Below are 17,849 nucleotides of genomic sequence, written 5' to 3'. Positions count from 1 at the left end.
ACCACGTAAAAGTCAGTTTTGAACAAATTGCTTTTTTCCTGTTATGTTAATGTTACGTCACCACTCTGTTAATTTGGCTAGCGTTGTCACACTCCCAAGTCGTGGGAGCTCCTAGCTGGCTCTGAAATGGGATGTACCAGGTTGGCCACAGCTGGCATTACTCCCTTGAACCCGGGACATCTATAGACATAACCGAGGATGGACTGGGCACTGAGGACCTGTGACAAGCCAGGGTTAATGCAGATGTGCAAAGGTTCTTTTATTCTCATTGTTCAAACAGCAGTCTTGGTTCCTAATAAATCCAAAGTAAAGAACAAAATAAAAAAAATGTTGTTCAGTGGATGTTAAAATAAATAAGCAATAACCAAATAAAAAAAAAGCATCCAAGTTAAAACACATACATAAAAAAATGATCTCAAGCTGCAGTGCATCCCTCTAAAAGTCGACCCTCCATGGCCTGTTCAGCAAGGGGGGCCATCATCCGGTTGGCACAGATGACCATCCAATCCGTTTCTTATTTCTGCCACCAGGACGCCCCACTAGCCCTGCCTCTTACTCGCCCCACTTAGCCAGAACAGCTGGTCGCTGGTATTCTTTGGACGCCCAGTGGGAGCGTTCTTGGGCCGTTGAGCGCTGTCTGCTCGCTCCTTCTGTGGCGTCGTTCCCGATCGCCGGCCAGCCTTCCACAGCAGCGGCTCTCTTATCATCCTGACATTTCTTCTTTCCTTTCTTTCTCTACATCTTTCTTTTTTTTTATGATCTCTCTCCCCCTCTCTCACCTCTGGATCCTTTATACGCAAGCAGGCCCAAATGTGGAAACCGACTATGAACCACAAGCGTCTGTACTGTACGTGAATGTTGGTCCAGCCATTCTTCCCATCAACACCTCCAGGACCTCTCGTCCCCATTCCCACACGCACACCTATGCCCACCACAAGCCTGAGTACACCGTTTTGATCTAAAACTGGCACAGTGCCAGAGACCCCAAATATGTTCTACCACCACAGAAAGATCAGACTGTTACGCCATCCCTAATTACGCACCTTTTGTGCCCCTCAGACCATAGGGATGAACTACGACTCGTCTTCCGACCCCAAGACGTTGGCCTCTCCTCTGCCACCACAGGACCTATATAAGAGGAGACATGGCCAGACGTCCATCATCATTACCTACCCTTCCCTGAGGAAGCACACGATTCCATGAAGGTGTCTTTAACAGGAGGACAGTCCCATCTGGGGTCCGAATTTCATTGTCGATGAGACGAGATGCTAGCAAACGGCCCAGAGTGTCCTTTGATTGTCGCCCACTGTGTGTTACCATGGAAGTTTGCCTATTCATTATTTCGGGTGACCTGTACCACATGATTATGGTATGTAGAGAGGAAAAGAATAATGGTGGCAGCCCCGGTGGATCCTAATGACCCAGATGTTATGAATCTGAACACCATTGTCTCCATGATATCTTTATTATAAAATAATGAATGTGTGTTTTCCAAGAAGTGCATGCATTTTGTCGACTGATCCGAAGTTTTCACAACTTGAAGCAAGCGTGCTAGATGTGCTGAACTCTGACTCTGATGTTCTTCCCGACTCTTTCAGGTTTCGAGCTGTCGCACTGTGAAGATCCCGGAGTCCCTCAGTTTGGATTCAAGATCAGCGACCAGGGTCACTTCGCCGGCAGCACCATCACCTACCGATGTAACCCAGGGTACACCCTTCACGGGAGTAGCATCTTGAAATGCATGACCGGAGAAAGGAGAGCCTGGGATTACCCACTTCCTTCCTGCATTGGTAACGTTGGCCATTTTAATTTAATGTAATTACATGACATGATGCTTTGATGGCTTCTACTGGAATATTAATGTGAGATTTTATTCCCTGTATATAATTATCTTGGGCTGATAATGGTAACATTTTTAATACAGATATTACATTTATTGATTATAAAGCAGTGGTTGTTAATTTCATGACCCAGTATACAAAATGCTTCATTTAAATTTGATTAAAGTGATTTACGACATAGAATTTCACAAGCTTTTGTTCGCGAGTAGTAGGGCTATTAAAGTAAAGCTGTGTTTCAGCTTATTGATTTTCTTTACCCCAGGTGTTGTGAAGATCCTAACTCATCACTTTTTTATAGGAAGGCAAGATTAAGAGGCTGCTGTCAAGTTTATTTGGGTTTCCGCGTGTATTACATAACACATGCAGTTCGCGTCTTGGAATATAAGCCGTGAGAAAGTAAAAGAAAAAAAGAGAGGAACGTTGAATGGAAGCGGGATCTGCGATTCCTTCACAATCACTTGGTTTGGTATTTTCTTAATGATGTGTGTAAAAGACCATCGAGACCCCCAACGCCCGGCTTGCCTTATCTGTCAGGCGTGTTTCACAGGCGCTACAACTAGCGGTTTGGTTTGAAATACCTTATCGGTGAAACAATGGCACACATGTAACTTTATATCTCCACATCAATTACACTTCAATGGTTGTAAAATTCATGATGGAAGTGTGCAGAACTTTTACATAATACTGCCAACTTTATCTTACTGCGTATCAGCTTTTTTTTAATATTTGGATTATGACCAAAAACAGCAAAACATGTTCCAAAACATGAAACCACTCCAAACAAAAACGGACATTTTCTGGAGGAGTTGACTGCATGATCTGCCATTGCTTTCATTTCTCCAGAGAGTCTTGTGTTGAGCCGACACCCAACGTCTCCCACATGCGTGATAACGGGTCACTCGATGAAGCTCTCGCTTCTGTCATCCAAAAAGCAATGTGATGATCCTGAAGTCAAATTAGATGAAACACTGAAAGATGGCGGCGATAGCCGTGAAGAACCTGGAATGTTCAGAGCCATATGGCCAGCTCTGTTTATGGCAGCAGATCCACTCAGCACTCGGCAAGTGTGACAAGGGAGGTGAACGCGTCAGCTCGTTTATGCTGTTGAAAGTAACTTGCACGTAGTCCTTGATTGATTTATTGCTAGAAAAGCCATCAATCGTTTTTGGGTAGAAGAACTCTTTAAACCAGCAGTTGTACTTGGGATTGGCAGACCCCTTTATACCAACAATCATTTTTGGGATGGAGGACCCCTTTAAACCAACAATCTTTTTGGGATGGAGGACCCCTTTAAGCCAACAATCACAGACCCCTTTAAACCAACAATTGAGGACCCCTTTAAACCAACAATTGTTTTTGGGATGGAGGACCCCTTTAAGCCAACAATCTTTTTGGGATGGAAGACATCTTTAAATCAGCAGTTGTATTTGGGATGGAGGACCCCTTTAAGCCAAAAATCTTTTTGGGATGAAGGATCCCTTTAATCCAGCAATTGTTTTGGGATGGAGGACCCCTTTAAGCCAAAAATCTTTTTGGGATGAAGGATCCCTTTAATCCAGCAATTGTATTTGGGATGGAGGACCCCTTTAAGCCAGCAATCGAGGACCTCTTTCAACCAACAATCTTTCTGGGATGGAAGACCTCTTTAAATCAGCAGTCGTATTTGGGATGGAGGACCCCTTTAAGCCAATAATCTTTTTGGGATTGAGGACCCCTTTAAACACCACCAGAGTCATTTTAATGTTTTCAGGTTCACTGGCAGCAGTGGGCTCAAGGCGGGACTGACCCGGGGTGAGGTGAGGAAGCCGATTACCAAGAGTTATTGCTCTTCTTGGCAGCACAGAAAGCTCTTTCCTGTAAACGGCAGGATTGGCAATGCCAGCATGGCAGGAGGGACGTTTGAGGACTTGTCGATGACATTCTGTGAGTGCCACTAGATGCAGAACAAGCTGTGTAATTTGAAAACTGTTAATATTAATGCGCCTTTACATTCACCCCCGGAAAACAAGCCGTGGTATTTTCGCGGCATGTCGACAAGCGAGGCGCTGATTTCTTTTCAAGCGACTCTTTTCAGGACTAAATACGACTGGGGATTTCCTTTCAGATTCTTTCCAGGGACACCCTGGGTGTGATTCAATTGAGCCGAACTGCAGCTGCTTGTAAAGCGGGGTTTAGTGTGCAGTAATCTAAAGAGCTTTGAGCGGAAAACGAGAGGAAAATGACGTTTACAGGCCTTCCCTGTGTTTTGTGCAAATTTGAGAAATATCACGGATGCCGCTGCTTACCTCCAGTATAAAGTGAAAGTGTATCTCTTCATATAAACGCTTCGGAATTGAATTTCTGTTTTATTGAGTGAGGCTGTGTGGCAGCGGCAGACGCCTGAATTGTGTTTGCATTATCCGTCTTTGAATTCTTCTCTTTCATACTCCTGAAGGAGATAAATTAACACCCCTTTAAATTATTCAGCAAGGTGACTCTTTTTAACTGCATTATTAATATTACATCCTGATGAATAAAGAAATGAAAATATTGTGTAGCTGAGATTATGGAGCAAAAACAATAGAAGAAGGTGAATCGGGAGATTTCAGTGCGAGGGACTTTTTAACAAACGCGAGTTCTGTGTCTTGTCATTTCCTGCACTTGGTGACAATTGGGTGGTGGCATAATGGCACACAATGGGTGGCATTCCTGCCTTATTTGCACTTGTGTCAGCCCACCTCCTAAAACTTTAAGTATCAGCAGCACACAAGCACCAAATGACAGAACCGGCACCAGCAAAGTAAGGAAGGCAACAAAAAAAGATTTTTTGTGCAAATAAATTCTTAAATCCATGGAAACATCCCATCATGCACTTGACATAAGGGGCTCAAAACTTTAAATATAGTGTGTTTCTTAAATATTCTTAAAAAACTATCCATTTACTGTACAAACTGCATTGAAAGAAACAAAACTACACATTACGTGAATGGTTCAAATGCCTTATGAGGCTCAAAGGACACCTTAGAACTTCCCTTCCAGATCTCACTCCTTCTCTACCAAGGCTTTTATCAGCAAGAAAATGTCAGGTCATCCAAGAACATTTCACGCACAAAACGAGAGCCATATGTTTCTCCCAAACGTACCTGACTCCTCAATTCCTGCTGTCCATCCTCCCCATCTGATACACACCATTGTTTTGTATCACGTGACAAGTTCATAAAGCCAGCCACTCCATCGTCACCTAAAGCGTCAGCCTAGTTAACTCTCTCAAAGCCTCACTCACCTTAATAAAAAGACAAGTGTCTACATATCTGTGTGTCCATCCAGTTGTACATTTGTCATTCTAAAAGATGGTTCACCACAAACATTAACACTGTTTTAATGAATCCCATCTCAAATGGCATATAACAGAGATCTGTACGTCACATTCGTCATTCCAACAGATGGTGCATCATAAACATTGACAGTGCTTTTACAAATCCCATACTAAATGGTATGTAAAATATATATACATTATAGTTGTCATTCCAACAGATGGCGCATCACACATATTTTAAGAAATAAAATGCATTGCATGTGTCTTTCAAGCAGATGATGCATCACAAACATTATCACTGCTTTTACAAATCCCATACCAAAAGGACAACCAACAGACACATATTCATTGCATTTATCATTCCTAGAGATGGCATCTCAAAAACATCTGTAGTAATGCATTTTATGCACCATCTGTTGGAAAGACAAATGCAATTCTATTTATCACAACATGAATTAGAAAATACATTCCCTTAGATGGTGCCCTGCAATTGTCAACACTGGAGTCTATGTTGATTACTTAGATTTCAACCATCTTAGACCGGCAGCACAGCTAGTAGTATAATAACTGCTCAGATGAACATCCAGCTCCACATATCACAGCATTTCGTAAGTGCACTTCGGTGTTCCAGTAGATTCCATCAGTATTCAAACCCCTTTATTTTTTGCATACTTTATTGTGTGGTTGATTTCATTTTAAATGGATAAATGTGGCATTTTTGTCCATCAATCTGCAACCGCCTTGACCATAAGGCGCTATATAATGAAAATGGATTATTATTATTATTCGATAACCCATATGATCAAAGTGAAAACATGTGACCGACCAGAAAGGTTTGAAAATTTATTAGATAGATAGATAGATAGATAGATAGATAGATAGATAGAAGACATTTGGTATAGTAGGTAGGACAAGAAAGAAAGAAAGAATGAATGTGAAAGTGAGAATTTGGTATAGTAGGATTAGATAGAAAACATTTGGTATAGTAGTTAGGACTAGAAAGAAAGAAAGAGAAAGAATTTGGTATAGTAGGCAGGATTAGATGGATAGATAAATGTGAAAGGCACTATATACAATTGATGTGTATTTCACTATATACATTAGATAGATTGGCAGATTCCTATAACTATTTATTGTTCCCGTTCGCTGAATTATTTCACCATTGGCACTTAATTTTCAGAGCTGATTTGTGAATGTTCCCATCTGAAAGCACAAACCTGCCATTTGACCCCCTCCGGCAAGCACAAAGAGAAGCCTGAGAAAGCCGGGAGCCATTGCTTGCTTGTATCACTTCATCGTCTTTTGTGACAGGCTTGTGGGACTTGCTGAGGCGCTGGCTTTGTTTAGCTCAGCCTGTCAAGGGGGTCCATTCAGCTAGCAGAGGGGCAGCCGCTATACAATTCTTTGTGGAGTTTTTCTAAGCCCAGACTCAATTTATTTTTTGTTCTCAAATCTCATTCTGTTTTGACAAGGAGTCCCTTAAATTCATATCTTCTCCAAACAGGGTCGCCGAAATTCTAAGTGCAAGCATTGAGCACAAAGATGATGCAGGGGGGAATTTAACTTTCTAGGCATTCGAAAAGGCCTCCGAAAATAGCCCAACATTTTCAAAGCTGCTTCATCTAATGCAGGGCTGCAGGAGCACGTCACTCCAGGGGCTGGTCACAAAGCCGAACGCCAGCCTTGTCAGGCCTACTCACACTTGGGCCAATGCAGAATCACTGATTAACCGAACCCACCCGTCCCTGTCGTATCCCCGGAGCAGTCGATGTCAGGGCTTTACTTCAGGTAGTTGTTTGGATAGATGACGGTGACATCTTTGTCTTTTTTCCTTTCATGGTGGGGAGAAGAGGAGTTAAGGTGAGTGCGGTAAAGAGATGTCATGAGTCACCTTCAGGAGAGGACTCTTCTCGAAATGAGGGTAGAAACATCATTGAGGAGAGCAGAGGTGTCGAACTCTTTCCTGATAGGAGGCTTGCCGAGCTCTTGTGCACGACTGCAGTGTAGTATGTACAATATGTCTATATATACTGTAGACCATCGTGCATGTAGGAGGAGTGCTTTCTGGGCTCATCAGAGGTATGTCATGCCACCCCAGGATGGCAGGGGGTGCTGTCGCTAATCATGTCAGCTCCCTTTCCCTTCCACAACTCTGAGAAGATGCCATGTGAGGGCAACTGAGTCTGCGCTCTAAAACCCAGAAAGAGGGCGCCTCCTGTTGGACTGATCTAACCGTAAGACAGAGCTCTCTTCTGAGCATGATGTACACCAAAGGATGGCTAACTTTCACCAGTCGAGGCTGATTTCTTTTGGCTAAACGTATGCTGTTGAGGTCACGCCATCGTGCGCTGTTTCAGTTTTTATTCTGCTAGAATTAAATAGGGTGACTCGGCTGCCATCCCAACATTTCACATTTCTGGGCTTTGTCATTCTCCCAATGGCCACCAAAGTATACTTAGAAATTTTCTGTATATTGTAACATACACAACAACAAAGAGCTGTCTGGGTGTCCCGTTTAATGCATCAACGTCCTTTGGCGCCTCTCCTGTTTGCTGCTAAGTTGGCGTGTGTTTGGACCAAATTACTCTCCTCTGTGGAGCTCTGTCCAGTCTAATGGAGACTTGAGGGGACCTGCCAGGACGAATGGAATCAGCTGCCCAAAGCTTTAACCCAAGGTGGACCTGCTGGCAAAGGGGCTTACAGAAAGTACTGAATTAAGGGTCATCACCAAGAATGAGAAGTTTCAGTTTTTGATTTTTAATACATTTGCAAGCCTTTCTGGCCACATGTCTTCACTTTGTCATTATGACTTACTGAGTGTCGATCAATGAGCAAAACTGGCCAATTTACTGATCTACAGTACAATTAAGCCTACAACGCAATACAGTGTGCAGACGGTGAAGGCGTCTCAATACTTTCTGAGTCCGGGTTCCCTAATAAAGCCTGACTAGAATAGCCCATTGGCGGAAGGGGGCAGAACCAGAAGTGATGTCACAGCTTGTCCCAGGCCTCATCCTCTGGTCTATGAGTGAGAGAGAAGAAGGCCTCAACTGTGTTCCCTCAGACAGTTGTGTCATCAGGGATGTGCTGCTGCTTCTGTGGGACTATCTGTAGCTATCTATATCGTAAAACATAAATATCTGTGTGTGTGTGTGTCTCAAGTCCCTCCGAGCAATCCGATTGGTCTGACTGGGCCGTTTCGCTGCAGTTGTTCGGTCAAACACAATCGCAACAGAAAGCACACACGAGGACCCCGAGGAATGGAGGAGCACTGAGAGTCACCCTCAGACACAGAACGAATTTCCAGGATGTTTTCACACCAGGTAATGGAGGATTGTCTACCATTTCTGGTAGCCAAAAACCAGACAGGAGCCAAACAACACACCTCAAAATAAGAGAGATTAAGAAGCGGCCTTTACAGGAACGTGATTGAGATAGGAATTAGTGGCTAAGATAGATGGAGAGGATACTGAAGGGAGGTGTAGGACAAACGCTGAGGGTGCATATATATATATACTGTACATCTACACACACACACACACACACACACATATAGTGACCACAAGGGGGTGCTACTGAGTCCCAAACTCCAAAACACGATGACACCAAGACAAACCTGGATACAAAACAAGTATTTTTATTCACTCAGAGCATCTTGACAGCCCAAGCACAATGACAACCCACGTTTTTTAGGAATTGGTAGAGGCAGAGGTGGGTCAGGAAATCGATGAGCTGATCCAGTTATTCTGAGAAAACAAGACCCTCGACTTGTGTGGAACATGGCAGGCGTTGTCAGCTGCACCTTTTTGGTCTTTTTCCCTGACAGGCAGACGGCTCATAATTTGTTTAGTTTATCACTTTGCACGAGTCAGTGGACGCTTCCAGCCTGACCCCTGGGGGGGCCGCGTTCCATTTAATTATTACTCAGCTCCTCACTCCTTCTTCTTTGGCATAAATTAAGTTTGTGGCATTTCTTTAGTGAGTTATTGCTGGTGAAGGGTGTGGGGTCCTAGGGGGTTCCAGGTTGATTTCTGATACTTCTGATGGCAGCTCCTGTATCCAGCAACCTTAAATTAGATTTGTAGGTTTGAGAACTTCATACAGCAGACTCAGAAAGCATTGAGATGCCTTCACTGTCTGCACAGTTTATTGTGTTGTAGACTTAATTGTAGATCAATAAATTGGCCAGTTTTGCTCATTGATCGACACTCAGTAAGCCATGATGACAAAGTGAAGACATGTGGCCAGAAAGGCTTACAAATGTATTCAAAATCAAAACCTGAACCCTCTCATTCTTGATGATGGCCCTTAATTCAGTACTTTCTAGAAGCCCCTTTGGCAGCAGGTCCACCTTGGGTTAAAGCTTTGGGCAGTTGATTCCATTCTTCCTGGCAGATCCTCTCCAGTCTCCATTAGACGGGATACAGGATGTGTCTGTGACATGCCATCTTCAGGTTTCTCCACGGATGTCCCTTGAGGTTTAAGAACAGACTTTGGTTCAGTCACTCAAGGACACTGAAAGACTTTTTCTGCGGCTATTCTGCCATTGCCTTGACCTTGTTGTTCAGGTCATTGTCACGCTGAATGGTGGCATGCAGGTTTTCTTCAAGGACCTCTCTGGATTTGGCTTCATTCGTCCTTTCGTCACTTTAGACCAGTTGCCCATCCCGACACTGAGAAGCACACCCTTGGCATGAAGCTGCCGACCCTGCGCTTCACCGAAAGGATGGCATAAAGCAGATGATGAGCTCTGCTTGGTCTTCAGCAGACTGACTGTGCCTGGAATTCTGCCCAAAGAGTTCAGTTTGTGTCTCATCAGTCTACAGAATATATCTCCTCCTCACGCCATCTACTCAAGAGTGGCTTTCATCCTAAATGTCTGATTGACAGCGTGCTCCTGAGATGGCCGTCCCTCAAGCAGATTCTCCCATCTCAGCAGAGGATTTCTGAAGTTCTGTTAGAGTGACCATTGGGTTCTTAGTCACCTCCCTGACCAAGGCCCTTCATTCTCAAGACTGGTTGTTCAGTTTGACCAGATGGCCAACTCCAGGCAGAGTCCTGATTTCTTCAAGCCGTGTCATTGTGGGATTCCTCCGGGTACTCCAGTTTTCTCCTTTACGCCAAAGACATGCAGGTTAGGTGATTTGGGGGCACTAAACTGGCCCTTGATGTGTGGCTGAGTGTTCGTCCTGTGATGGACTGTTGCCCTGCTCAAGTTTTGTTCCCGCCTTGCACCCCATGCTGCCTGTGAGACCCTGAGACCCTGGTCTAGATTGAGTGGGTTAAAAAATCAGATGACTATCATTTATGAAGTTCTCCCATGGCGTTTAAATGACAATAGCTGAGAACCCTAATCCCCCGTGAGTAGAGACCACATTATTTATGAATTTCATTTACTTTTTGATAGGGTCAGCCAACAGAGTGCCACTATCGATTTCGTCCACTTTTCCGCAGTGCCCCTTATACATCACGTGATTCCTGGCATGGGGAGATGATTAATTATGTAATTAAAGGCTAATTACAAGGTATCCGTGGCACAACGATTAGTTTTGTGGCTGATCGTTTTGAAAACGTGCAGCAAAAGATAGACGGTGAAAAAGTCACACGGCATGTCTGTTGACAAATCAATGTGCCAGAGGTAAATGGCATTCAGGCCTATTTCATTTGTTTTGCTCAACGGGCAAGTTATCTTTGGGCCACATGCAGCCGATGACAATAGACTGGGGGCTTAGCATCATAAAAATACAAAACAGGGCCGTGTCAGAAAGCGTAAGGATAACAAGGACCAACATTCCCGGGAAGACGAAAGGAAAATGAAATAGTTAGTTGAGCCATTCATCAGGGCAGATGTTCATAAAACAAAGGATTAGTGCACTTATTTGAAGAAGTACGTGATAAACAAAGCAGGGAATTACACCAACCAACAATCTGTGATTAAATATATCGTAGTGCCAACTGCCAATAGATTTACATCCCTCAACAGCCCAGAAGAGACCAGAAAATCCATTTTAGGTCTCCGTGGCACTTGACACTTTGCTAAATGGGATGTTAGGTCTTATCCTCATCCCACTGCTAACACCAATGTGGCACAAAGTGCCATCTGAATTCTTTTCATCTCTCTCTTGCTAAGCTTTTAAAAGACTCCTCGCTGTTGCTGCCCTATTTGGAATTCCTCTGCTTCTTTATTTTCTTTGCCATTTGTCTAAGCTCCCCTTCAGCCGGTTCTGAAGCCAACTCATAGTGACGGTGACTCGTCCCCAGCCTGATACAATTTGTCAGTGCCGTTACGTAGCTCTCCCTTCAGAGTGCATATCTCTTGGTGGTCTTCATTTCCGTAGTGGTCATGCACCTGGTAACAAGGGTGCATCAGCTGGGGTCTTGAATTCTTCTTTCTATTTTACAACATGGGTATTTATTATTATTTTGTTTATTTTGATGCTCAGTTATGCAGACGTTGTGCCAGTCATTCGGGGTGAAGAGGGTAAGGAGCTCAGACATTTGTGAGGAGCTCTAAATAAGACCCACTGCTTCTATGCATTGAAAGGAGCCAGCTGAGATGGTTCAGGTATCTGATTAGGATTCTTATGGGATGCCTGCCCGGGGAGGTGTTTCAGGACTGTCACGCTCAGAAGAGACCTCGGGGCAGACCCAGGACACGCTGGACAAATCAAATCTCTCGGCTGGCCTGGGCACACCTAGGTATCCCCCCGGGGGAGGTGGCGGGTCATCTGGGTATCATTGCTTAGACTGCAGTCCTCGTATCTCAGTCCTGGATAAGCAGCAGAAGATGGATGGGCGTGGTCATGCAGGTCACACCCTCTATACCGATTACGACATAACACTCGCTAGACCCCGCCCACTTAGCTTTGTCATGTGAAAGTGACATTTTGGGTTACCGTTTACCTCGAATGAGCCAGCAAGGAGTTCCACAGACACACATGCGTGACGATGCCCACATTTCACGCTGTTTTTCCCTTATTTATCGTCATGCTATGTTTATTTAGCTGCGTTTTTATTTCTTTATTTAGCTGTGTCTAAAATATTCTTCCATACAGGTACATGGAAGAGTAAGGATTCACACAAACAAACCAAACAATTAACAAAACTGACCAAATAATACATAATTGTAATCAAATAATGATATTAACATAAAGATAATTATAAAACTGAAAAGAGCTCAAAATCCGGATGGGTGGGCCCTGACCCAAACATAAGAGCATCCTTGACAAGGTGCCCCTCTTTAATCAGCTGTCATTTAAAGTCACAATGGCTGACCCCGCTAATCCTTCACTGCCCCACTTAAGATGGTCAGCACTGACAGAACCCACTCAATCGTGTTCTTAACATCGCCAGCCCAGATTGTCTTTTCAGCTGAGCTGCTCTGTTTTCCCAAAGATCTCATTGAAAGCCGTGCCAGTTACTTCTGAAAAGTCAAAGTTCTTACGAACGTCCCTCTGGAGAAGATCGGCCCGATGGCAGCTCACTTTTAAATCCGGGCTTCTCAACACCTGCCAGGTCTGCCATCACATCTGAAAACTGCCTCCTTCTCAAAAGGATTATCCTTCTGGGTGGTCATCTATTCACCAAACTGATAAAAGCTTCCCTCGCAGGTCGCACTCCCTTAGTGGTTTTGTTAACCTTTTCTTCTCATTGTGGGAAAGGCAGAGCTCTACATGAGAAAACCTTCTCAAGGTGCCAACATGCCAATCTGAAAGGTAAAAGAAAATATAAACGCGCGGTTTTAAGTCTGAACAAAGGCAGGTCAGAGGAGTGAGCACATCAAAGGACTTCAAAAAATAATGCAAGCCGTAAAATAGGATCTCCGGCGTCCTTCACATATGGTAGATTCACACCTTGCTCACCTGTGGCGTCCTCGTCCTTCAGCTGCCATCCTCTTGTAGCCGACTTACTCGGGTTTGTCATGTCGACGTATCGAGGACTGGGCTCAGGTGCAAAGCTTTCTCCTGGCCACTCCCATTTTCATCAGTTGCTTAGCAACACACATTCTTTTTTCCTACAACAACAACATTTATTTCAATAGCACATTTTAGTACAAATATTGGAGCTCAAAGTGCTTTACAAGATGAAGAAAGAGAAAAAAGACAAAGTAAGAATTAAAATCAGAGAAGATTAATTAACATAGAATAAAAGTAAGGTCCAATAGCCGGGGAGGACAGAAAAAAAAAAACAAAAAAAAAACTCCAAGACGGCTGGAGAAAAAATAAAATCTTCAGGGGGTCCGAGGCCACAAGACCACCCAGCCCCCCTCTAGGCATTCTACCTAACATAAATGATCTCAATCAGTCCTCAATGTATTCAGGGTTCTCATGAAAGAGCTTGATGATGACGGTCATGTAGACTTCTGGCCTTTAATCCATCAATGTAGGGACATCATGGTGCTTTGATCAGGTGGTGGTGGTGCAGATCAACACCATAGAAAACCGGAAAAAGAACAGAAGAGAAAGTAGGGGTGAGTACGGATTTTGGAGCCACCATGAATAGTAATATAAGTAATTGAATATACAGAGTATCAGGATTAAACTAAGATGAAGTTATGAGAAAGCCATGGTAAAGTAATGAGTTTTTAGCAGAGTGTTAAAGAGCTCCACCGTATCAGCCTGGTGAATTCCTACTGGCAGGCTATTCCAGATTTGAGGTCCATAACAGCAGAAGGCCGGCCGCCCGCCTGCCTCACCACTTCTTCTAAGTTTTGCTCTTGGAATTCTAAGCAGACCCTCATTTGAAGAGGTTACAATTTGGAATATAAGGTGTCAGACACTCCGATATATAAGATGGAGCGGATTATTTAAGGCTTTGTATACCATAAGCAGTATTTTAAAGTCACTTCTGAATGACACAGGTAACCAGTGTAGTGACATCAAAACTGGAGAAATGTGCTCGGATTTTCTTTTCCTAGTTAGGATACTAGCAGCTCCATTCTACACTTGTTGTCACCGATTTATGTCGTTTTTGGGTGGTCCTGAGAGGATTGCGTTACAGTAATCTAGTCAACAGAAAACAAAAGCGTGAACTCAATTCTCAGCATCTTTCAGTGATATAAGAGGTCTAACCTTTGCTATGTTTCTTAAGTGACAAAATGCTGTCCTAATGATCTGATGAATATGCGATTCTAAGACACCTGATGGGAGGGACAAGAGAAGAAAGAGAGAGGATGCCATAGAAATGATTCAAATTTTCATTATTTGTAAACAGTACATTTTCTCTCGATGTTCGGTGGTGTTACAAATAAAGAAATCCTCCTAGTCCAGGTGTATTTTTGATGGATTGATTTAATGATCCTTTGTCATTTTTTTTAGCTGAATGCGGTGGCAGATTCAAAGGTGAATCATCGGGAAGAATCCTGTCACCTGGTTACCCTTTCCCTTATGACAACAATCTTCGATGTACATGGATTATTGAAGTTGATCCGGGAAATATCGTAAGGTTGGTCACTTTCTTATATCTGAATAAAATAAAAATGGATACAAGTGAGTGCGAGTGTGGTGTGTGCGTGAGTGCGTGCCGCAACGATCTGACACCCCCTTTGGCTCCATGCGTTGCTTTTAGAGTCGCATCATGGTGAGCAGTTTCCAATCGCCCCTTTACCTAACGTACTCTGAAATATGGGAGAAGGAAGACCATAAGAAATCTGGACACGGCCAGACACCATTTGGCCCATTTGTCACTCGTTTGTTCATGTAATAGCTCAGCTGTCCTGAGGTCTCATCCAGAACTTTCCTAAAAGTGGTCCAGGTTTCTGCCTCAGCTCCATGTCTCGGTAGTTTTTTCCATAGCCACACAACTCCTTGAGTAGAGAACAGCTTCCTGGCTTCAGTCCTAATTGCACGCCCCCTAAATTTCCAGTGGTGTCATCGAATACGAGATTCAACAATTGGCCAAAAGAATTCTGTTGGATCTACTGGTTTGCCCCTTCAGACTTTTGCTGGATCTACCGCCCTTGGACTTGTTTTACCCGTTAAACCACTTTGCAATGTGAAGATGTGAGTTACCACAGACTGAGGGGCTCATCGTTTCTATAACAACACACTTATCCCACCAGACAATTTATTGTGCGTTTCGGCCTTCATGACACAACATCCCCATGATAAGGCATTTTCGTTAAGTGCCATGCCAGGTCCACGATAGATAACGTTTCTGAATCGGTATCAGTGACGGCATATCAATGTCTTGAGTTTTCGTTCTCACACCCGCTCACACCTGCTGCTCCCGATACGTTTGTGTATATCACGAGAACTGCTCCACTTCGGTGAGAAGTTTGTGCTGGGCTGATTTGAAAACAAGCATGTGGATGGAGCGGTGCATTCATGTTATGATACTCGTCTGGGGAAGCAACGTCACCAAATTAAGATTGTGTGTGCAGGGGAGGCGGGGGATCTACCATCTGCTGGCCTCTTACAGCAATAAGCATATTTGATGAAACAATCGAGTGGCCGTGTGGTGAAATGACCGAGGGGAATGGGGGCGATAAAGCAAGCGAGTCTAATGCGGAAATTAAGAGTGGGAATCGCCATGCTGCGTTAAACGAGCCGGTGTCCGCTGCTACATTCTTAAAAGGATGATGAGCTCCCTGTTAAGGAGCTAAGATACCCAGGGACCTGTTGTGGAAGTTCAGCCCCTGAGCACAGATAGACAGACACTAGAAGTCCAACAAACACACACATTTAATTCTCTTTTACAACACCACACAGTGCACTTAAATGGCCACAATATGCTCAAAGTCCCTTCTTTTCTCACTTCTTCTACCGCCTCTAGATAGATAGATATGAATAGTGAAAGGCACTATATAATAGATAGATATGAATGGTGAAAGGCATTATATCATAGATAGATAGCGTAGTTGGCAGGATTAGACAGATAGACAGATAGATAGATAAATACAAATGGTGAAAGACACTATATAATAGATAGATAGATAGATACGAATGGTGAAAGACATTATATAATTGATAGATAGCGTAGTTGGCAGGATTAGACAGATAGCTAGCTAGATAGATAGATACTTATCAATTCCCAAGGGGAATTTCACATACTCCAGCAGCAGCATACTGATAAAATTACTCCTTTCCCCGCAAGCTCCGTCCTCTTCCTCGTGACTACGGCTCATCTACTGGAATGAGGTGGTCCTAAATGTGCTCCAGGTGCTTCCTATTGTAGCGAAGTGCTGCAGCCCGAGGCTCTGTAATCATCCTCTGGGCATCTCCTGGTACTGGCCACGGGCTCCAGCAGGGTTGAGTTTCTAAGCTCTGATCCCGATGCAGACCAGGGCGGCTGCCCTCTCATGGCCCAGGGGAGTTATTGTTCCTGTCACAGTCCTTCCTCCTTCCAGGCGTCCTGGCTGGGGTCCGCCACACTGTGCAGGTGCTAATCTGGCCTTGTGCATGTGACACTCTTAACCTGTGGTCCCATCCCACTTTCACAAACAGCAAAGTCTACGTTTTCGTCAACAGTGTTCCCCTTCTCATCCTTTTACTGTCGGTGAATAGCGAAAATGCCAAAATGCAGTCAGTGTGTCGTGTTATGCCAAGTTTTTAAACCCGATTTTTTTTAATTCCCCCATTTTCGACAAATGACATTTCCGTTTGCCTTTGCTTTCATTTTTGGTCATGCGGTAATGTCACACGATACACTAGATGAGGTCACATGTTGTATTGGCAATAATTTTTGTTGTATCGAATTACATGATACAAAATATCTCATGCCTACTGGAAATGTGTTATTATCAAAAGTGTAGACTTTTTCATTCATTTGATTGGTTATTTATTACCCGTCCCCCAGCTCTGCAATGGAGAGAGCAGACATAGGTATGGATGTTGTGGACGACAGATGGAAGCGAGACGACTTCGTGAACTGCTAACCGGGCTTGTTCTCTTTTGCAGCCTTCAGTTTCTTGCCTTTGACACGGAGGCGTCGCATGATATTTTAAGAGTTTGGGACGGTCCTCCAGAAAACGAAATGCTTCTTAGAGAAGTCAGTGGGTCTCTGCTCCCGGAAGGCATTCACAGCACCCTCAATGTCGTCACAATCCAGTTTGACACGGACTTCTACATCAGCAAGTCGGGATTTGCAATTCAGTTTTCAAGTAAGTTTTGCATTTCGCTTTGATTTATTATTTAGGCGACAACACTTCAGTGACGTTACGCAGCGGGGTCCACTCTTTAGTGTATGTATAGGTGTAACGGTGGGCCTCCGGTTTGTAGTTTTATGCAGTTTATTTTTGTATTTTGCTTTTCACTATTAGAGTAGACTCAGAGTGCTGCTATAAGTAACAGGTACACGTAAAACTTTACAAATTACAGAACAAGCACACATAGAAATACACATTTGTTAAAGCAGACAGGAAGACTACGCAGTCGCAAACATAAATGATCAGAGAACGTTGTCCAGGCTTCGGTCTATTATTGAAAATGCTAATCAGCCACTTCATAGGGTTGTGGTGGGACAGACGAGCGTTTCCAGCAGTAGACCGACCAGCATCCAGCGCTCCTCTGAACGTCACAGGAAATCCTTCCTCCCCACAGCCACCAGACTCCTGTTCTGGTCGCTCACCCACACTTTAAGTTATTACCCTTTTATCTTTATTGGATATCCAGGTACATCTTTTCAAGTACTTGAAATGTGCAACATACTATCTGTTCTTGTGCAATAATCTTCACATGAGGATAACCTTATTTGTTCTCAAAATGTGCAATATT

At 43.8% G+C, this 17,849-nt stretch overlaps 1 protein-coding gene across 1 annotated transcript in view; it reads left to right on the top strand.

Moving 5' to 3' along the window:
- Positions 1-17,849, top strand: part of csmd3b (CUB and Sushi multiple domains 3b) — a 1,150,768-nt gene that overhangs the window by 958,511 nt on the left and 174,408 nt on the right. The window contains 3 exon segments of the mRNA XM_039737543.1: positions 1,599-1,790; positions 14,454-14,580; positions 17,034-17,236. Coding sequence (XP_039593477.1) covers positions 1,599-1,790; positions 14,454-14,580; positions 17,034-17,236 — 522 coding nt within the window.

This window comes from Polypterus senegalus, chromosome 15, assembly GCF_016835505.1.
Source record: "Polypterus senegalus isolate Bchr_013 chromosome 15, ASM1683550v1, whole genome shotgun sequence".
Taxonomy (NCBI): domain Eukaryota; kingdom Metazoa; phylum Chordata; class Cladistia; order Polypteriformes; family Polypteridae; genus Polypterus; species Polypterus senegalus.
Note: the sequence above shows the minus strand (reverse complement) of the source record. Positions and strands in the feature narration are given on the sequence as shown.